Source organism: Lepidochelys kempii, chromosome 18, assembly GCF_965140265.1.
Source record: "Lepidochelys kempii isolate rLepKem1 chromosome 18, rLepKem1.hap2, whole genome shotgun sequence".
NCBI lineage: Eukaryota > Metazoa > Chordata > Testudines > Cheloniidae > Lepidochelys > Lepidochelys kempii.
This window is the reverse complement of record NC_133273.1, coordinates 18,553,107-18,572,362: the sequence shown is the minus strand read 5'-3', so window position 1 is coordinate 18,572,362 and position 19,256 is coordinate 18,553,107. Positions and strand designations below refer to the sequence as shown.

General features: G+C 39.6%; 2 protein-coding genes across 15 annotated transcripts in view; both read left to right on the top strand.

Annotated features, from left to right (window-relative positions):
* SLC35E2B (solute carrier family 35 member E2B) overlaps nucleotides 1-11,388 on the top strand; it is a 29,823-nt gene extending 18,435 nt beyond the window's left edge. For both annotated transcript variants that reach the window (XM_073317107.1, XM_073317106.1), the window contains exons 6-9: nucleotides 1,748-1,801; nucleotides 2,631-2,703; nucleotides 5,023-5,168; nucleotides 6,091-11,388. In XM_073317107.1, the coding sequence (XP_073173208.1) occupies nucleotides 1,748-1,801; nucleotides 2,631-2,703; nucleotides 5,023-5,168; nucleotides 6,091-6,328 (511 nt within the window). In that variant the 3' untranslated portion in view covers nucleotides 6,329-11,388. The remainder of the gene's footprint in view (nucleotides 1-1,747; nucleotides 1,802-2,630; nucleotides 2,704-5,022; nucleotides 5,169-6,090) is intronic.
* Nucleotides 11,389-15,529: 4,141 nt separating this feature from the next.
* The window catches only part of LOC140900194 (cyclin-dependent kinase 11B), a 42,698-nt gene continuing 38,971 nt past the window's right edge, over nucleotides 15,530-19,256 (top strand). For all 13 annotated transcript variants that reach the window (XM_073317038.1, XM_073317037.1, XM_073317034.1 and 10 more), the window contains exon 1: nucleotides 15,530-15,612. The gene's annotated coding sequence lies outside the window, so the exon portion shown is untranslated. The remainder of the gene's footprint in view (nucleotides 15,613-19,256) is intronic.

Below are 19,256 nucleotides of genomic sequence, written 5' to 3'. Positions count from 1 at the left end.
CTGATTCTTAAATATGTTTAAGGCAGTCGAGATTGTCTACAAAACTCTTCAGTTGCATGTCTCCATTAAATGGTGGGCAATTCAAAAATAATCAGTGTAATAGACTGCTGGGAATTTTTGTTTACGAAATGTCAAATTCTGTGGTCCAGAATTGTTTACAGGGGACACTGGTTCTTGCCATGGTTGTATTTGGATTAGTATTCATGTCCAGCGTCTGTCATTTCCTTTAAAAGTTTTGCCTTTTAGATCTAATTGGAGTCCAGATATCCATCCCTGTGTTAAAACAAAATAGGCAGATAAGATGATAGTAGGCCTGATTCTCCACACATGTTCATTTGTATTCACTTAGCACAAGTATAAATAAATATACAAGGTGCAAGACAGTGATGCCTCCAGCCTATATTTCAAATAATTTGTGTCTATATTTCAAGGCAGATGCAAGTACAGGCATGAGAGGGTGTGTGCATTTTTTATTTTTAAAATTATGTACCTGCAAATCAGGTGTGTGCTTCTGCTTTTGGTTAATTGCAGTGTTGTAGATTAGTCTGAATACTGAATAACCTACGCACTCATTTGTTCTAAATGCCCATGTCAGTGCACTACACCATCACAGGCTGGATATTCTTGTCTTGTTTTAATTTTTATCACTGTTTCCTAGAGCACAGCTGAACAGTAAAAGAAAAATAAAGAGTATTTTAGTTCAGTTCTCTGTGAAGCACTTGAAAATTTAAAGTCTAAATCATTTATATTTACAATGTTAACTGCAAAGGAACCTTATGCTGCTTCTGAATGTTAAAAGTTAATAAGGCAATGCAAAAATGTAAATTCGCATCTTCACTTGCAGTATGTCAATATTTATATAGAATGTGTGGAGTAGATTGGTGTTTTGTATATATTCCAAAGACAGTAATATATGAATCTGAGACTTAACTGGTTAAAAGAAAAAAGTAGTGCAGTTGTTATACCATATATCATTTTAATATTGTTGTATTGTGGTAACTTTATAAGTCTGGGAAGATTTTGTTCAATACAGTAATTGTGTTATAGTGCCTTCTGTAATTCTCTGATCTTGCTTTCATTTCTTTTTAAAAAGTGTATTACTTAATAGTGAATAGTGTGCTGTTTATAAAATGTGAATTTTAAAGCAAATTAATTAAATTTAAAACAGGATATAAAAATTTTACAAAAAGAAAAGGAGGACTTGTGGCACCTTAGAGACTAACCAATTTATTAGAGCATAAGCTTTCGTGAGCTACAGCTCACTTCTTCAGATGCATATCGTGGGAACTGCAGTTCCCACGATATGCATCTGAAGAAGTGAGCTGTAGCTCACGAAAGCTTATGCTCTAATAAATTGGTTAGTCTCTAAGGTGCCACAAGTCCTCCTTTTCTTTTTGCGAATACAGACTAACACGGCTGTTACTCTGAAAAATTTTACAGTATGTTATAGGATATGTATTTATTTTTATATGTATATACACACACACACACAGAGCAAAAGAAGTTAAATTGCTTACTAAAGGACTTCTTTCTGAATACATCTTTGTTGTGATCTGTTAAGTATTCTGTTTAAATGCATGAAATAGAAGAAAACCCAGTGTAAATCTGAAGTTGTATGCGACTGTCAGCAAGTATTTTATCGAAAACCTCATTTTGTGTCTTATGGAAATTACCGTTAAGTTCATTGCTTCATCTGTTCATTATAAATGGCGCCTACAGATAATTTTTTTTATTTTTATTTCCCCAGTTTGCAAAATGTTTTTTCCAAAAAGCTGCTCAGTGGAGACAAATATAGGTTTTCGTAAGTATCTACAATATTTCAAATATACAGCGTACAGAACGGTCCCAGGAAACATCTGGGAACTACTTGTTTATAGTCATGTGGGACTGGGACAAGACTTTCTGTCTTCTCTATGTAGTTTGCTGATGACAGGTATCCTATATACTTTAAATGATTGTGTGTCAGGAGTGGGAGGAAAAACTTTTGTATCCAAAATACCCATAAGCATTTGCTGGGGAGATTAAATCATGATCAACCAGAAATTCCCTCAGGATACCTAAAATGACAGTCACTTACTCCCAAACACAAAAATAACTCCTTGGGGCCCAAACCTGGAAGCCCTCCATCTGCATAGAACTCCCACTGAAATCAGTAGGCTTGCAGAAACAGGCCCTTAATTTCCATTCCACAGTTTAAAACTCATGAACAGTACACGAAGGCATGAACAATACAGAACGCATGAATCAGTAATCAATTATTGCAGCAAATTCTGCCTATCCACAATTACAACACCTTTAAAAACAAACGATACAGAATGTTAAATGAACACTACAGTGTGTTGTTCAGAAGCAATTCCATAAACACAATTTTTTTTAAACTGAATTTGTTTTTTAAAAACAGCTTGCCTATTAAATTCAAGACCATCTCAGCCAGCATGGAAAGCAAACTTTGTTAGTTCTTTCAGAAACTTTGAATTTATCTTCCATGAAGCTTTTAAAAGGTTTTTTGACCACTGTAAAGTGTCAGTGTAGAGATTTCTATTTAAATGTAATACAGCTTTCTTTCTGTTACAGTTAAGGAAAAGCTTTTAAAAATATTTATTTTTGTATTATTTGATTTCCATTTATAGTGCTCCAGAACTTCAGTTTTACACAAGTGCTGCTGCAGTTATTATGCTCATTCCAGCTTGGATATTTTTCATGGTAAGAATTTTTATTTGTTAACAAAGATTAATGTTGCTGTTTGATTTGTCCAAATGGCTAACTTTCAGTTTTCTTTTCCCCTTCCGTACAATCATGCTGGCATGCATCCCTGTTTACTTGTGGTGTTTAAGCAAGAGATTCAGAAAATATGTTTTAAGAAGCAGTTTCATATAGACATGACATGACAAGTAAACCAGAAAGAGAAAGTTTGTTTCAGGAGTTTAGGGAGCAAGTAATTTAGTCTGAATAAATGCCTCCAAAGGGGCAAGGTGGATGAGGTAATACCCAAAGAGGCAGACACTTGAAGACTTAAAAAATAAATCCTAATGTTTGTAGGCTTCTTGGATAATAGCACTTTGTATTCACATGGTACTTGTAACCTTAATTATAAAAGAAGAAATTGAGGCATAGTAGATACAATTTGTTAGAGGCTGGGTAGAACTGTGTGGTTCCTAGCTTCCATTTCTGTGTTCCAACCATTAAACTGCATTAACCAAATGCAGCAGAAAAAAGTTGACTTAATTAACAGTACATGAAAGTATGATATGCTGTGGTAAGATAGTGATAGAATAGCAAAAATAATGATAGATAAACCTGTCCTATTACCTTATGTATGACAACAGAGGAGATAAATGCAATCATAGTTTCAGAGTAACTGCACCCATATTCCCCTCCATGGTCCCTTGAAGGCACTTACTTAAGGTGTCTGGCTCCCTAGCCATCACCTCTCTTGGGGTGGAGACTTGCGTTTCTCTACCCCGTGACTGGGGTTTGAAGGCTGCACAGCTCCCTGCCTTGCACTGTAAGGTCCCCAGCAAGCCAGTCTGCCTACATGTGAGCACCTGTGCTTTGTTTTCTCCCAAACGGCTATGAACAGTGTATTGCCAGCAGCTACAAATTACTTCACGGTTCCTTCTAATCAAGCACATTCATTCTTAAAGCAAAAGCTTTACTGAGAAAACCTATACAAAACAATGGAAGTTCCTATATGCATGCTGAAAGCTTATTAAAGGTCACACGTCAGTGTATTGGGGCCCTAAGAGGACAAAGTCCTTCCAACGCTTCAACAAGGGTTGTCCCCCCTACCCCCTTGGAGAGAAGATCCTGTTTGCTGGATCAGAAAGAAGGCCTTGAGTCATTTTAACTGCAGTCCTTCTTTGCCAGAACCCTTTCTTTGTTTGTTACTTGGTCTCTGGAAAATCCAGTTTGAACCAGCATATGCGTGGATACCAAAGGGTGGTACCCCTCTGGATGTGTTTAAATCCTATGTGAGTCATCTTAATAACCCCCTACTGGTTTTGGTTCCTGGAAGAGCTGTGATAATCCTCCATCATGCAGTAGATCACAATCCTGCATACAATCCCTGGACCACAGTGATATATAAACTTAATATGATATGTTCCACCAAAGATCCTGTAGGCAGTTACAATATCTGTCACAAAAGCAATTATTGTAACCATGCTAGCTAGATTAAAGATGTCTTCAAAAATATCCCCATGCGGTGCTTGCACACATCAGTGTTTAATTCAGAAGATGCATGGTTCTTGGTTCTCTTTAAAATCCTCTTGTGTGATCACCATTTCATATACAAAGGGAGGAAGAGAGCAGCAATAGTGAGAGAACGTATGCCTCTAATTGTGATTACCATAAATTCCTGTGCTAGATGACTACAACAGATTGGCAGACTTTAGGCTCTTTACAGGAATAGAGAGTTCTTCTGCTGAATCACCTGAGATTTTGGTGCTAAAACCTTTCATTAGTAGTGTTATAATAGCTGGTTAAGACCTCAACATGAATTCAGGGTAGATACTGAGAGGGGATGAGTTTGGACACTAACTCAGGGTCAGTGTGCTCTGTTTAGGGTGGGTTACGAACTCATCTCATTGTGAATGGACCAAGTCATCATGACAATCAAATTACATCAACAGTTACAAAATTAAATCTGTCATAATAACTTCACGTTGAGGCTAGGTGTCAGGGTTGGTGGAGGGTTAATAGAGAAGCTTTTTGTTGTAACATGTTAATATTCAAAGGAGGAAATATCACACAGGATAAGTGACAAATAATGAAAAGTTCAGATAGATAGGGCTTAGGCTCTCCTTGCTCTCTCCTGCAGAGAAGATAAAACATGAAGGGTATAAACATTCCATCTCCTACTTCTGAAAATTAGATTAAATATTCCTGTCTTTATTTCCAGTATAAAGAAGTGTCTCCCTTAGGCCTAGGAGTAAAATTTAAGTTGCCTAGCCTATGTTTGCTTGTAAAAGAAAACAGGACACAGCTAGACTCTTAAAATCCTGTTCCATTCTTTGGCTTTAGGATGTGCCAGTGATTGGGAAAAGTGGAAGGCGTTTCAGTTACAACCAAGATGTCATTGTACTGCTCCTAATAGATGGAGTCTTGTTCCATTTGCAGAGTGTTACAGCATATGCCTTGATGGGAAAGATTTCTCCTGTAACTTTCAGGTAAAATTATAGATTGTGTCAAAATTATTGTTCTTTCCTTCCTTAGACCATCTCATACAGGTAACTGATTGAAAATGCTATATGGTGGAATAAATAAAATAAATTCTATATGTAGTCCAAATTAATAAGGATGTTTTCCAAATCCTAAAAGCAAACATAGGGCCAAATCCTTGTACTTTCCTTGTATGAGTAGTACCATTGGTTGCAAAGGGACTACTGCTTTTGTGTGTAAGGAAAACAGGATTTGACCCTTGGCATTATGCTTGTGGGACAGATACGCACAGTTCTTGGCCTCATTTCACATAAATAAGCAACTACATAGGGATACACTTACAAATTGCGGAATGAAGTTTTAGGTATGTGATTCTAATTTTAAAATATTTGCTAATACTGCCAGTTTTCTGGTGGGAATGAGTAGGTAAGTGGATTAGCCAAGGGAGAATTAGTGACATTCTATTGTACGCTTTTCAAAAAATAGCATGTCTCTTACTTGGTGACTTTAATTATTCCCACTAGCTCTCAGTTTAGGGATATTACACAAATGTAATTGCTGATACTTAAAGAATTCCACAGTCACTTTTTTATTTGCCTAAGTAGGAAAAGTGGAATCTGACTTTCTGCAAGATAAAGCACCGAAAGATCCAAGTGTGATTAGAGCATACTGAATATATTGTCAGGTTTCAGAGTAACAGCCGTGTTAGTCTGTCTTTGCAAAAAGAAAAGGAGTACTTGTGGCACCTTAGAGACTAACCAATTTATTTGAGCATGAGCTTCCGTGAGCACCTAAGTGAGCTGTAGGTCACGAAAGCTCATGCTCAAATAAATTGGTTAGTCTCTAAGGTGCCACAAGTACTCTTCTTTTTGAATATATTGTGTGTGTCAAAGCCTTTCAGTCCTTAATATTTGTGTTTTGTTGTTTCAGTGTTGCTAGTACTGTGAAGCATGCGTTGTCAATCTGGCTAAGTATTATTGTGTTTGGTAACAAAATTACAAGCCTCTCAGCCATTGGGACAGTTCTAGTAACAATTGGCGTTTTGCTATATAACAAGGCAAAGCAACATCAGCAAGAAACAATACAAAGCCTGGCAGTGGCAGCCTCACAGAACACAACTGAAGATACCAAGCCACTAATATCCAAAGATTTAAAGCCATATGAGTGATACGGCTCTTAATTCTTCTACCACAACCTGACATAACTCAGAGGAACTCTCTCTTAAATGGACGCTACCCTAGCTGTTGGCAATGCTTGGTTTCTTTGAATTCACAACAGGTGAAAGAATGGACTTCACTGCAGAGAAGGAAAAAAGGAGAAGATCCTATAAGCCCTGGCTTACTAGAAACTGACATGTAGAACAGAAGACCAAGAGTAATCCAATATGGTAAACATTGGCGTCATACTCCTTTCTTGACTCTGCAAATAAATAACAAGACTATACTGGAGATAAAAATTCAGTGTCGGATGGAAAAATAACTTGTGCCCCAGCCCCACCAAAGTAATGTGATAACATGACCCATCCCTGTTTTCTGCATGCTTGCAGTAGGATGAAACTAGTGCGGAGGAAAAAAATGTCTAGTTGCCACTCTTCTTAAACATCCTAGACTGCCTGTGTGTATGGAGAGGATCTGGGAGAAAGCACTTTGAAAGACAAAATCAGTAATTTTTGCTTACACAGCTGTTGGTGTAAATGATGAAAATAGGCAGCTACTCTTGAGTATAAAGCCAGCAAAGAGAATTTTGCTTTCCTTTGAAATTCTCTAACAACTGGAGCATTGCAGTTTGCCTGGGTACCGACCACATGCATGTTTCTGCAAAAATGAAACACGCACACATGCCTATAAACTAGGAGTCAACACAAATAAGTATAGTTGCTATCAGGCAAAAACCACTGGAAATTTTCAGAAATAAATGAGGCATCAGCATTTCTATAGTAAGTACTGTCTTAATTTTAGAAATACAAAAGTTTCCTTTGCATTGTAATTTATCATAAAATATTTTTGAGGCAAGAGGGGAATGAGTTTGTTTGTTTTAATCTATAGGAGAGCAGTAAAAAAACAATAGACTTCTTGAAATTCGGGGTTACAACTGTCTTTAGCTTTTGTGCTCAAATATTTTAGTATGTCCTGTTACAGTGATAAGTCAGAATGGATAGAGTTTTAACCTTAAATTGAGAATATTCTGACGTCTGTTTCTTTTAAGTTTTTTTTTAAAATTTTGCATGATATAATGTTAAAAAAAAAATCAGTGCTTTGAGAGAAAGAAGGTAGAAAGCTTCAGCTTCATTTTGATTATTTCACTTTTAAAAAACGCTAAATCTTTCTTCATTGTTGTCAGAATTACAGCATAGGCCTCTCTCTCCATAGGGCAGCCATGGTCATCAATCAAGATTTAGAAATACCCTACAATAACCGGTGTAGTCCTGGTTTTACCTAATGTTAGTGAAACCCAAATCAGTGCCGTGAAGCACAGTGTATCATGCCATAGGCATGTCTAACTTTTACCAGACAAAAATATAGCAACTTGATCTGTGGTACAGCCAGATTTCACTCTCAAACAAAGTGATGGATTTGCTCACTCATATAGGGCTTTTAATATAAAAGAAATTGCCCCTCCAACTGCAAACAATAAGTGCTTTTCTCCAGTAAACCAAAGCATTAAACTACAAGTAACAAATCCATACAAGATGCAATCTGGGGATCATGAAGAGTTTGGGCTGTGAAAAATTGGGAATAAAAAACAAAGCTAAGGTATTATTCTCAAAGTGTTCATCCTTTTTTACTGCCTACACACTAATGTAGGCAGTAAAATTGCACTAATTGCACTAGCTTTGTGTCTGACCATCTGACATGATCTGGAGAGTGGTCTGTGCTGTAAGGTCAGGGATATTGGGAACACACCGAAACAAAGCTATGCATTGTTTAAAAATCCAGTAGTTAATGTAGAGTGGACGTGCTGCAATATAAAACTGTTTCCTTTTAGCTGTTAGATATAACTTGCAATTGTAGTGGTCTCTTTAGACCTGTTTACTTATTTGGGCAAATCTGCTGCATGTCTAGATCCCTTTAGGGAAATAAAAAGTTAAGCTTGGAGTTCTGTTTGACAAGATGCTAGCTTCAGAAGAGTCTGTCTATATGAAAGAGTCCACCATCTATCCCATAAATAAATTGAGCATAGTCAGTAGAATTTATTGGACACATTCTGCACATAGCCAATTGGCATATGTTTCCAGCCTGGCACTATTTTTCTCATCTACACAAGGGATAAACAGATCTGTAGCTCCATTTGCCTTGTGACAGCTCAACATCTAGCCAAATCAACTACGTGAATCAGCCAAATTTCTGATGAATGTCATCTAGATGCAAAGTCATAGGTAAAGCTGTGGACTATGTGAGATCAAGCTCATTTTTAAGTTCTGCCTTCCAATAGTTGACTTAGCGTTCTGCCAAGAATTTACAGTCGCAATTTCACTGAGATTTTCAAAGTCCAGTATCTCTTCTTGGCTTACATAAAGGTAGATAATTGTCAATAGTTGTGCACGGAACCAATATTTTAACTGTCTAGCATATTTTTTATAAAAAGTACACATCTTCCATGAACTGCCATTCTAAGATGTAATATAAGTGGCTTAATGAAAACATTTGATTTTTTTTTAAGCTTGTCCTGATGTAAGTTACCCAATGCATTATTTTCACTGCCAGTTTCTTTTTGATTGCATATGCCTTTTTGTTAAAGAGAAAATATGCGAACTGCATGCAAAGATTGTTTGGATTTGGATTATTACGTGGCTCAACAGTCAGGCCTTTGAGGTCCATTGAAGTCCAAGAACAGAGTTCTCTAATGTTTTCTCTTTGGAAAACATGACAGATTTCCTGTTGCCAAAGTGTATAATATGTTTATTTGAAAATCAAAGGGCATATCCTTATTTTGCATGCATGATTTTACTACATCAGAATAAATATATCGCCTTGGATTTCTGGGATGTCAAAGGGCCTTCAAATAAACCATTGTGTAAATACCTAGCTAATTTGGCAAGGAGAGTGATACTGAAAACCACAGGGTAAACATAAATCACAGTAGGATAGGGTGGGTATTTATTTTAAAATCCCCCTCACCCCTAGTATGGCATACTGATGCTTGACTGACGGGACCAACTGACTTGCAGATATAAGGAAACAGTTCATTATGTACATTAACGATGATGATACTATCCCCAAAACTACATATCTGCCATCTGAAGATGTGGTTAATAAAGCTGCTGTTGGACAATGATTATTATATATATTAATCTCCCCATGGATATAAAATGCTGGGTTAATTGTAATTAGGTTGTGACCATTTCATGTTGAATCCCTCTCTCCCCTTATGACTAAGCGATCCCAGTGTTCTAGTCACCCTGCAATTTGATCTTTCTCTAACTTTCTTATAAAAATCTGAGTAGCATTTGTGGTACAAATGAGTTACTGTGAAGACTCCATTATCGTGCATTGACTCTGCTGCCTGGATTTTAGCACAAGTGACTTACTTAAGCAGTCATAAGGAATAATTTCTTTTTCAAATATGAATCAAAGCTAATATTTTTTTTGTTTGTTTTAAAAATTATAGCTCATGGCCTATTCCTGACTTTTATTCATAGTTTCTCCCCTTTTCTGCAGGTTATTTCCCCTGTGTTTTTGTCTTTTAGTGGGTGTAGGTTAGAGATGTAAATATTGTTTAAAAAGTTAACTGTTTAAACAATTAAAATTACATGGTTTAATCGGTTAACCGATTAAAGGGAGAGGGGCTGGGGTTGGTTGGTCGGGCTGGGGCTGAGGTCAGCTGGCTCGGGACTGGGGCTGCTTCAGCCAGCTGGCCTAGGGTTGGGAGTTAACGGTTAGGGTGGGTTAACCAGTAAGACTAATGCTTACTGGTTCACCGTTTAATATTTTATATCCCCAGTGTAGCTGCTTTTAAGTTTCCCCTCATACCAATAGCAAGGGATAGGTGTCTGGAAAATAACTCGGACATTTTCTTTTCTCTTGTTCTCTTTCCAGCCACTGCAGATCTCTATACTCACTCTTGTGTTTGTCTTAAGGAATGAAAGTGCTCCCAAGCCCAGTTTTTGCACAGTCCAACATGATGCCTCAGAACTGGGGTGAATGTTTAGCTTTTAAGCCACTTCTTGAAAGCTGAACACTTCATGCCTATTTAAGCAGCATTTTATTAATTTAATGGAGCTTCCCGAACCACATTTTGCTAGTCACATTAGTAACCCTATCTAAGAAAATATGACTCGAACTACCCCAGTTGGGCAGCTCCTCTTCTAACTGTTTTTAGGAGAGAATCTAATCACATCTTCTCTATCCTGTCGGTAAGGGATGGAGAAGAGGAGGAGGAGCAGGACACCAGAAATGGTCATCAGTATCCACTTGGAGAGAATTTCAGCTCCTGAACTGCAATAAAGCAAGGCTTCCTGGAAGCCTCAGAAAGCTGCCATGGTTCAGCACCCTCAGAGCCAAGTTTTTGCTAACTAGTCATTGATCAGAAGAAAGAATCAGTGAATTGCTGTTTCAGTGCAGGCAAACGGTTCTAAATGAAGATTTAAATAAGTATGTTACAGAAGAGAGGAATTTATCAAGTGGGTAATAGTAGGGTGACCAGATAGCAAGTGAGAAAAATCGGGACCCTTTTTTTCCCCGGGGGAACGAGATAGTTGTATGTAAGACAGAGCCCCTAATATCAGGATGGTCCCAATAATATGAGGATCTCTGGTCACCCTAGATAAGGGTATTGGCTCACCATTCAGCAGTCCTTTAAATGGAAGATACTTTAGCGTCTGAGAAACTTGAAAACACAGTAACTCTAATTGCTGCTTCTATGTCAGGGCCAAACCTTTATGTATTTGATACCAAACTACGAATGTTGGACTGAAATACATGATACATATTATTTTGTAGGTATTTTGTATAGTCACAATTCCAGTGTTTATGTAAGGTAGGACATTTGAGTACTTTATAAAAAAAAATAAAATCCCTCATGCATAATCAATTAAATATAACTGTTAATTCTGTTTGTAATAAATATCTGATCCTGTGAATACCAGTCGTGATTGTTCCTGTGTATGATGCAAACAGACATGATTAAACATCCTCGTTTTTTACTTATTCTTGAAAAGAAGAAAGTTAATGTATAATGTTTTTATTCATTATTTCTTCTAAGAAAAAAATAAAAAATTCCATCATGTAAGTTTCTGTCTGTGAATGTGGTTATTTAAATATATATGAAAACTTTCTTCAGTGATCAGTGACTGTACCTTAGTAATGAAGCCGAAACTCCCAAACCCCAGGCATACTGGGGATGATGAGGAAACAAACCAGCCTTTTTCTATTAGACAATGTAAATCTCTTTCTGGGGAAAGTGGGGAGCAGCGTATTGTGGTGAGTAGAGCAGCTAACAAGTCAGGACTTTTTTAGAGTATGTCTACAAAGGGATTAAAAAAAAAACCCCATGGTGGCCCGGTCAGCTATTTCTGACTCACAGGGCTTGCTTGGGCTTTGGGGCTGAAAAATTGCTTTGTAAACATTCAGGTTTGTTTGGGCTGGATCCCGAACTCTAGGATCTGCAAGGGTTGATGGTCCCAGAGCTTAGGCTGGAGTCCGAGCCAAAATGTCTACACAGCAATTTTTAACCTCACTGCCCGAGCCCTGTCAGCCCAAGTCAGCTGACCTGGGCCAACTGCAGCCATGCTGCAGGTCTTTTATCCCTGTGTAGTCATATCCTTAGATTCTAAATGCTGTCTCTAGGAGTGGAGTGTGGTCTAAACATTAGAGTCTGGGACTGGGGATTATGCCATCTGAATTGCAGTCTCATTTCTGCTAGTGAACTGCCTTGAGACCTTTGGCAAGTTGCTTAATCACCCTAGCAATTTTGCCCATCTGCAAAATAAGATTCATACATTTGTATCTCATTGGGGTGAGAGTTTGTGAGGTTTAATGTTTCAACAACCCTTCTGTTTGACAGTGCTAATTTTTGTTATAATTATATAATTAAACTGAATTCCACTTTGATTGCTTTTTGTCATCTAATTTCTTAATCTGCTATAACCATATATGGCTTTCTTCATCTGCTGTTTGTTCTTCACAGTGCCTGTTTTCAAGGTCTAGGCACCATTATGTCAGAATTTGTAATGCTTGTTCTTTCAATGTGCTGCCTCCTAGTGTGCATTCATTCCTTGATCTTTTCATGGTCTGTGTGTATATAAATCTCCTCGCTGTATTTTCCACTGAATGCATCCGATGAAGTGAGCTGTAGCTCACGAAAGCTTATGCTCAAATAAATTGGTTAGTCTCTAAGGTGCCACTAGTTCTCCTTTTCTTTTTGCGAATACAGACTAACACGGCTGCTGCTCTGAAACCTGTCCTTGATCTATGACATTTATTGCTTTACTTCAGAGCTTTTGGGTAACTTGGGTGTCTTGATTTTGTTAATTTTAATGTCTTTCTAACAGTGATGCTTTAGCTCATCAAAAGTTGCTCTAGCTCAACAGAAATTAGGGCTTAATGCAAGCAATTCTTGGTTAAATTTCTGTGCCTTTTTTTCATGCCAGAAGTCAGACTAGATAATCATAATGGTACCTTCTGGTCTTAAAATCTAAAAATCTTTAATGTTGATAAAAGATTACCAGAGCATGATAGCTCTGAAACCTGAAGTTGTCCTATTTATGGACAGAATATGTGCAATAAAAGCTGAACCAGACAGAGGCACTCTAATGTCAGAATGATGACCCATATTATAACGAACGTATCAGTATACCTGTCCTGGCTTCTCTTGACACTTGCAGTGAGACTCCCAGTTGTGGTGTTTTTTTCACTGTGGGGACACACAGTTTCCTGTAAATTTCCAATCCAGAATAAACAGGTAAGGCATCTGGTGTGGATTTAGCTGGTACACTGGAGGTAATTAGTACCTCCTAGTTCATTACAGAACCACAAGGAAAAATTTTGGCTTAAGTTGTTAAATAAAAATTAAATATTTTATATGAGAAATTTATTTTAATAGAGGTTATTGAAAATAAGCAAAATTTAGTTTTATGGGGACTTTACCCTTAATTTCTACTACGGCTGCCGATTTAATCAGTTAACTCTCACGATTAACTTAAAAAAAATTAATAGCGATTAATCGCAGTTTTAATTGCACTGTTAAACAGTAGAATACCAATTGAAATTTATTATATATTTTGGATGTTCTTCTATATTTCATATAGTATTCTGTGTTGTAATTGAAATCAAAGTGTATGTTGTTTTTGATTACAAATATTTGCTCTGTAAAAATGATAAACAAAAGAAATAGCATTTTTCAGTTCACCTCCTACAAGTGCTGTAGCGCAATCTTTATTGTGACAGTTCAATTTACAAATGTAGATTTTTTGTGTGTGTGTGTGTGTGTGTTACATAGCTGCACTCTAAAACAAAACAGTGTAAAACTTCAGAGCCTACACATCCACACAGGCCTACTTCTTGTTCAGCCAATCACTAAGACAGACAAGTTTGTTTACATTTACGGGAGATAATGCTGTCCACTTCTTAATTACAATATCACCTGAAAGTGAGAACAGGCATGGCACTTTTGTAGCAGGCAGTGCCAGATATTTGTGCCAGATACGCTAAACATTCGTTGGCTCCTTCATTCTTTGGCCACCATTCCAGAGGATATGCTTCCATGCTGATGACGCTCATTTTAAAAAAAAATGTGTTAATTAAATTTGTGACTGAACTCCTTGAGGGAGAATTATATGTCCCCTGTTCTGTTTTACCCACATTCTGCCATATATATCATGTTATAGCAGTTTGGGGGGATGACCCAGCACATGTTCACTTTAAGAACACTTTCACTACAGATTTGACAAAGCACAAAGAAGGTACCAATGTGAGATTTCTAAAGATAGCTACAGCACTCAACCTAAGGTTTAAGAATCTGAAGTGCCTTCCAAAATCTGAGAGGGATGAGGTATGGAGCATGCTTTCAGAAGTCTTAAAAGAGCAACACTCCAAAGTGGAAAGTACAGAACTTGAACCACCAAAAAAGAAAATCAGCCTTCTGCTGGTGATAATGAAAATGAACATGCATCAGTCTGCAGTGCTTTGGATTGTTATCAAGCAGAACCCGTCATCAGCATGGATGTATGTCCCCTGGAATGATGGTTAAAGCATGAAGGGACATATGACTCTCTAGCGCATCTGGCATGTAAATATCTTGCAACACTGGCTAAAACAGTGCTTTGAGAACCCCCATTCTCACTTTCATGTGATGTGAACAAGAATCAGGCAGCATTATCTTCTGCAAATGTAAACAAACTTGTTTGAGTAATTGGCTGAACAAGAAGTAGGACTGAGTGGACTTGTAGGCTCTAAAATTTTAGTTTATTTTTGAATGCTGTTTTTTTTGTACTTCAACCTTCCTGATAAAGAGATTGCACTACAGTACTGGGTAATTGAAAAAATACTATTTCTTTTGCTTTTAAACAGTGCAAATTCTTGTAATCAAAAATAAAGTGAGGACTGTACATTTTGTAGTCTGTGTTGTAATTGAAATCAATATATTTGAAAATGTAGAAAACATCAAAAAAATTTAAATAAAAGATAGTCTATTCTTAACAGTCCGATTGTGATTAATTTTTTTAATTGCTTGACAGCCCTAATTTCTACTTCTAATATTCAAAACAAGTAACTGTGAAATATAAACTGTAGTGTCAGTTTTTTATTCTTATTTTGCAAATGCAATCGAAGAATTTAATGAACTAAAACGTAAGGAGACAGAATTCAGAACGAGATTTGCAGGCCCAGGGAGGTGGCTGAGAAGTGGCCCCGGGAACTAGAAAGCCCCATGGACCGTTTAATCATTTTCACGACAATAGCAGGATCTGCAAAGAACTCATTAATGGCACTGCAAGAAGGGAGGCTGAATGGCTCGTGCTTATAAAATAGAGGACGGGGATGCCGCACTGGTGTTGTCTTTTCCTCGCCCTGCAGGGCCCCAGCCGAGACTCCGTGCCTCAGTTTCCCCACTTGGAAGAGCGGGACAACGCGCCTCTTTCCCCAGGGGGGTGAGACTGAACGGCGGCACTGCGCGCAGCTGCCAAGTGCTGGTAACCAACAGGACCGTGCCTCCTTGAGGGGCCGGGCCCCGGGAGTCCGCACGTAGCCCCTTTGGTCTCCGGGCCCGGTAGGCTCCGCGGCAGCCGTCTCACGCGTAGGCATCGCTCACCCCGCCGGGCCTAGGGGCTGCCGGGCCGCCGCGCACCGCCGGCCCCCCCCGTTGGCCGCATGCGCGCGGCCAAGGGCCGGGCCAACTGCACCGCGGGCACGTCAGTACGTCATCAGGATGCGCTGGGAGCGGAAGTGACGCGTTTGTTCCGCGCTGGCTGGCGCTGCAGCCTCTCTCCTTAGTCTCCGGCGGCGGGCGGTGCTGGCGGTGAGTGCGGTGCGAGTCGCTTCCCCCGTGTGGGCCCCTGTGTTAGAAGCGGGGCTCGCCCTGGGGCGGGGGGCCCGGAGGGGAGGAGGCGGCTGGGTGGCGGGCGCCCAGGGACTGGTGTGCGGAGGGGGAGCCTGTGGGGACAAGGGAGTCTTGGGGGCTCACGCCGGGGGTCTTAATGTTGGGGTGTCTGAGGGGCGAGGGGACCAGTGAGAGGCGAGGATCAGTAGAGGGGCGAGGTAGCGATTGGGGACCGGTTGACGGGGTGAGGCTGGATGGGAGCGGTGAGGTAGAGGAGCTTAGGGAACTGGTGTGGGGGGCGGGGGTGAGCCGGCGAGTGAGACTGTTGGGAGCATGAGGTGACAGACTGAGAGTGCTGTGTGTTGGGGTAAATCCGCACAGGAGCGTGGGGAGAGACGGGGGACCCTGGTGTTGCACTCAGAATTCGTCAAACCATGTCCCTCTGCATTAGGAAATTGCTTGGGAAGTCCCCAGGAAGGGGTATCTGAAACGTCGCTGTTGGTTGACTTGTGGGTCTTAGTCCTCACTGATAGGGAATCTAGGGTCCAGCAGAACGTAATAAGACACACCTGGAAGTATCCTGCCACTGAAGAAGTTAGGCCAAGAGGATTTAGAAGGCAATAGGGCTTGCATTGCCTACACATTGTTGCTTTTTGTATGTGAATTTAGTATGCTACACATAGTATAAAATCATTGTTTTCAAGAGGGAGGCAACAAATGGCAGGAGGGCAGCATGCGTGGAAGGCCAAGCACTGAGGCTTTATTTATAGGGGAAAGTCTTTTGGTATAACCTAAGGTGTGAATATAAATCAATATAATTGTATGGCTATGACCTCCCTTGTGGACATGCTTATTCCAGCTTCTTTGGTATAGCTTAAACTTCTTCCCCGGTGACAAACTAAACCAAAACAGACACTCTTATATCGAAATAGGAGGGTTCATGTGGAGGAACAGGTGTGTTACAACCAGTAACATTTTCCTGTGTAGGCAAGGCCTCAAGCAGCTCAGCCCACAAGAGAATCATAGCATGAAGTGGTTGTAATGTTGTTTCCACTACACTTTTACAAAGGAGGAAAAGATTGTCCTTGTTCCTTACCACCTCCGCAGTCATTATATACAGTATAAGTCATTTCTGTCCAGGCAACCTGCAGAGACCCATCCTCTTTCTTTTTCTTGGAAGCCCTTGCTGCCTTACTTCAAAAATGACCCACATTTGAAAAGTATTTGAATATAATACAGTTTAATAAACAACATGCTAAACCAGGATGTCTTCATTCATTCGTCAGAGAGAGTCTCTTTTTTTTTTTTTTATCTGTGACCCATTCGGATTAGTTGTGGGTCGGATATATACCAGGATTTCTAACAAGGGCTGTTTGAAGAGGCAGAAAATATTTTGACATTTTCTAGCTTCATCTGGCCCATTTTCACTCACCCCACTTGGGGGAAAAAATATTTTGTGCATATACTATGGTGACAGACATGGATGCGAAAATGTGCACAGCTTTGAAAGAAATTCCCAAAAGGCTCACTTCTGAATTTTTGTGACTATTTCAGCCACTTCTACTAGTGGGACTTTACATATGAAACTAGCTTCTACCCGTGTGTGCCTCTGAAAATTGAAATACAGATTTGAAAACTATGTAAAGATGTGTTTGTACTGTGATTGAATCATTTTTAAAGTAAGTCATGTTTAGCTGAAGACGACCTGCCAAGAGGATTTGACCATGCTTATAAAATGTTTGGGTTTTTTTAAATTTGTACTGTGATTGCTGTCCTTACTAACTACTTTAGTACATTTCAGAAGTTGCGATACAGACAGGATCTTGTTCACTTTGTAACTGAGGCTTAGGAAGTATGGGCTGGATGAATGCACTATAAGGTGGGTAGAAAGCTGGCTAGATTGTCGGGCTCAACGGGTAGTGATCAATGGCTCCATGTCTAGTTGGCAGCCGGTATCAAGTGGAGTGCCCCAAGGGTCGGTCCTGGGGCCGGTTTTATTCAATATCTTCATAAATGATCTGGAGGATGGTGTGGATTGCACTCTCAGCAAATTTGCGGATGATACTAAACTGGGAGGAGTGGTAGATACGCTGGAGGGGAGGGATAGGATACAGAAGGACCTAGACAAATTGGAGGATTGGGCCAAAAGAAATCTGATGAGGTTCAATAAGGATAAGTGCAGGGTCCTGCACTTAAGACGGAAGAACCCAATGCACAGCTACAGACTAGGGACCAAATGGCTAGGCAGCAGTTCTGCGGAAAAGGACCTAGGGGTGACAGTGGACGAGAAGCTGGATATGAGTCAGCAGTGTGCCCTTGTTGCCAAGAAGGCCAATGGCATTTTGGGATGTATAAGTAGGGGCATAGCGAGCAGATCGAGGGACGTGATCGTTCCCCTCTATTCGACATTGGTGAGGCCTCATCTGGAGTACTGTGTCCAGTTTTGGGCCCCACACTACAAGAAGGATGTGGATAAATTGGAGAGAGTCCAGCGAAGGGCAACAAAAATGATTAGGGGTCTGGAACACATGACTTATGAGGAGAGGCTGAGGGAGCTGGGATTGTTTAGCCTGCAGAAGAGAAGAATGAGGGGGGATTTGATAGCTGCTTTCAACTACCTGAAAGGGGGTTCCAAAGAGGATGGCTCTAGACTGTTCTCAATGGTAGCAGATGACAGAACGAGGAGTAATGGTCTCAAGTTGCAGTGGGGGAGGTTTAGATTGGATATTAGGAAAAACTTTTTCACTAAGAGGGTGGTGAAACACTGGAATGCGTTACCTAGGGAGGTGGTAGAATCTCCTTCCTTAGAGGTTTTTAAGGTCAGGCTTGACAAAGCCCTGGCTGGGATGATTTAACTGGGAATTGGTCCTGCTTCGAGCAGGGGGTTGGACTAGATGACCTTCTGGGGTCCCTTCCAACCCTGATATTCTATGATTCTATGATATGCAGCAAATGAGAATAGTATGAAGTAGGAATAAAAACAGGTTGAAAAGGGCCAAGATTTGTTGCTACTATTAGATGGCCATTATGTTACCTAAATGAAATTGATTAGTGGGTCTTAGTCCAGCTCTTGGTATGTGCCCACTGCTAGTACTGACATATTTGTTGATAGTCTTAGCAAAGAGGCTGAGCATTTAATGGGACTGAAGAGACAGAATTATCCTTTTAATTTAAGGATATGGTTTCTGGTCAAACCCAAGGTATGTAATTGAGGGATAGCCTTGCTATGTCTGTAATGTTGGATTAATAGAAAACTAGGATTATCAGTCTAGCCTTCTTGACTACCATCAAATTAATTTTGAAAAAAGCAGAAAGAGCGGAGTTTTTTGCCAAACGAAAATGTGGTATATGAACTGCAGTGGAAGGACTGTGTGCTGGTGACAGAGCAGTAGCAGCTTGAGGACAGATGGGGCTCAAATCCTTCATAAATAATTGTGCAACCACAGAAAATTACCTTTTCCCACATCCTCACAGTGCTAAAGTAATAAGTCATAAGACTAGTACATTTAGGTGTCTTTGGATCATCATGACTGGCAAAATATGAGGCACTATTGCAGAAGTTGCACTGATTTAACTTAAGTTGGTCTTTAAACCAATTTAATTAAACTGTTGCACAAACAGTG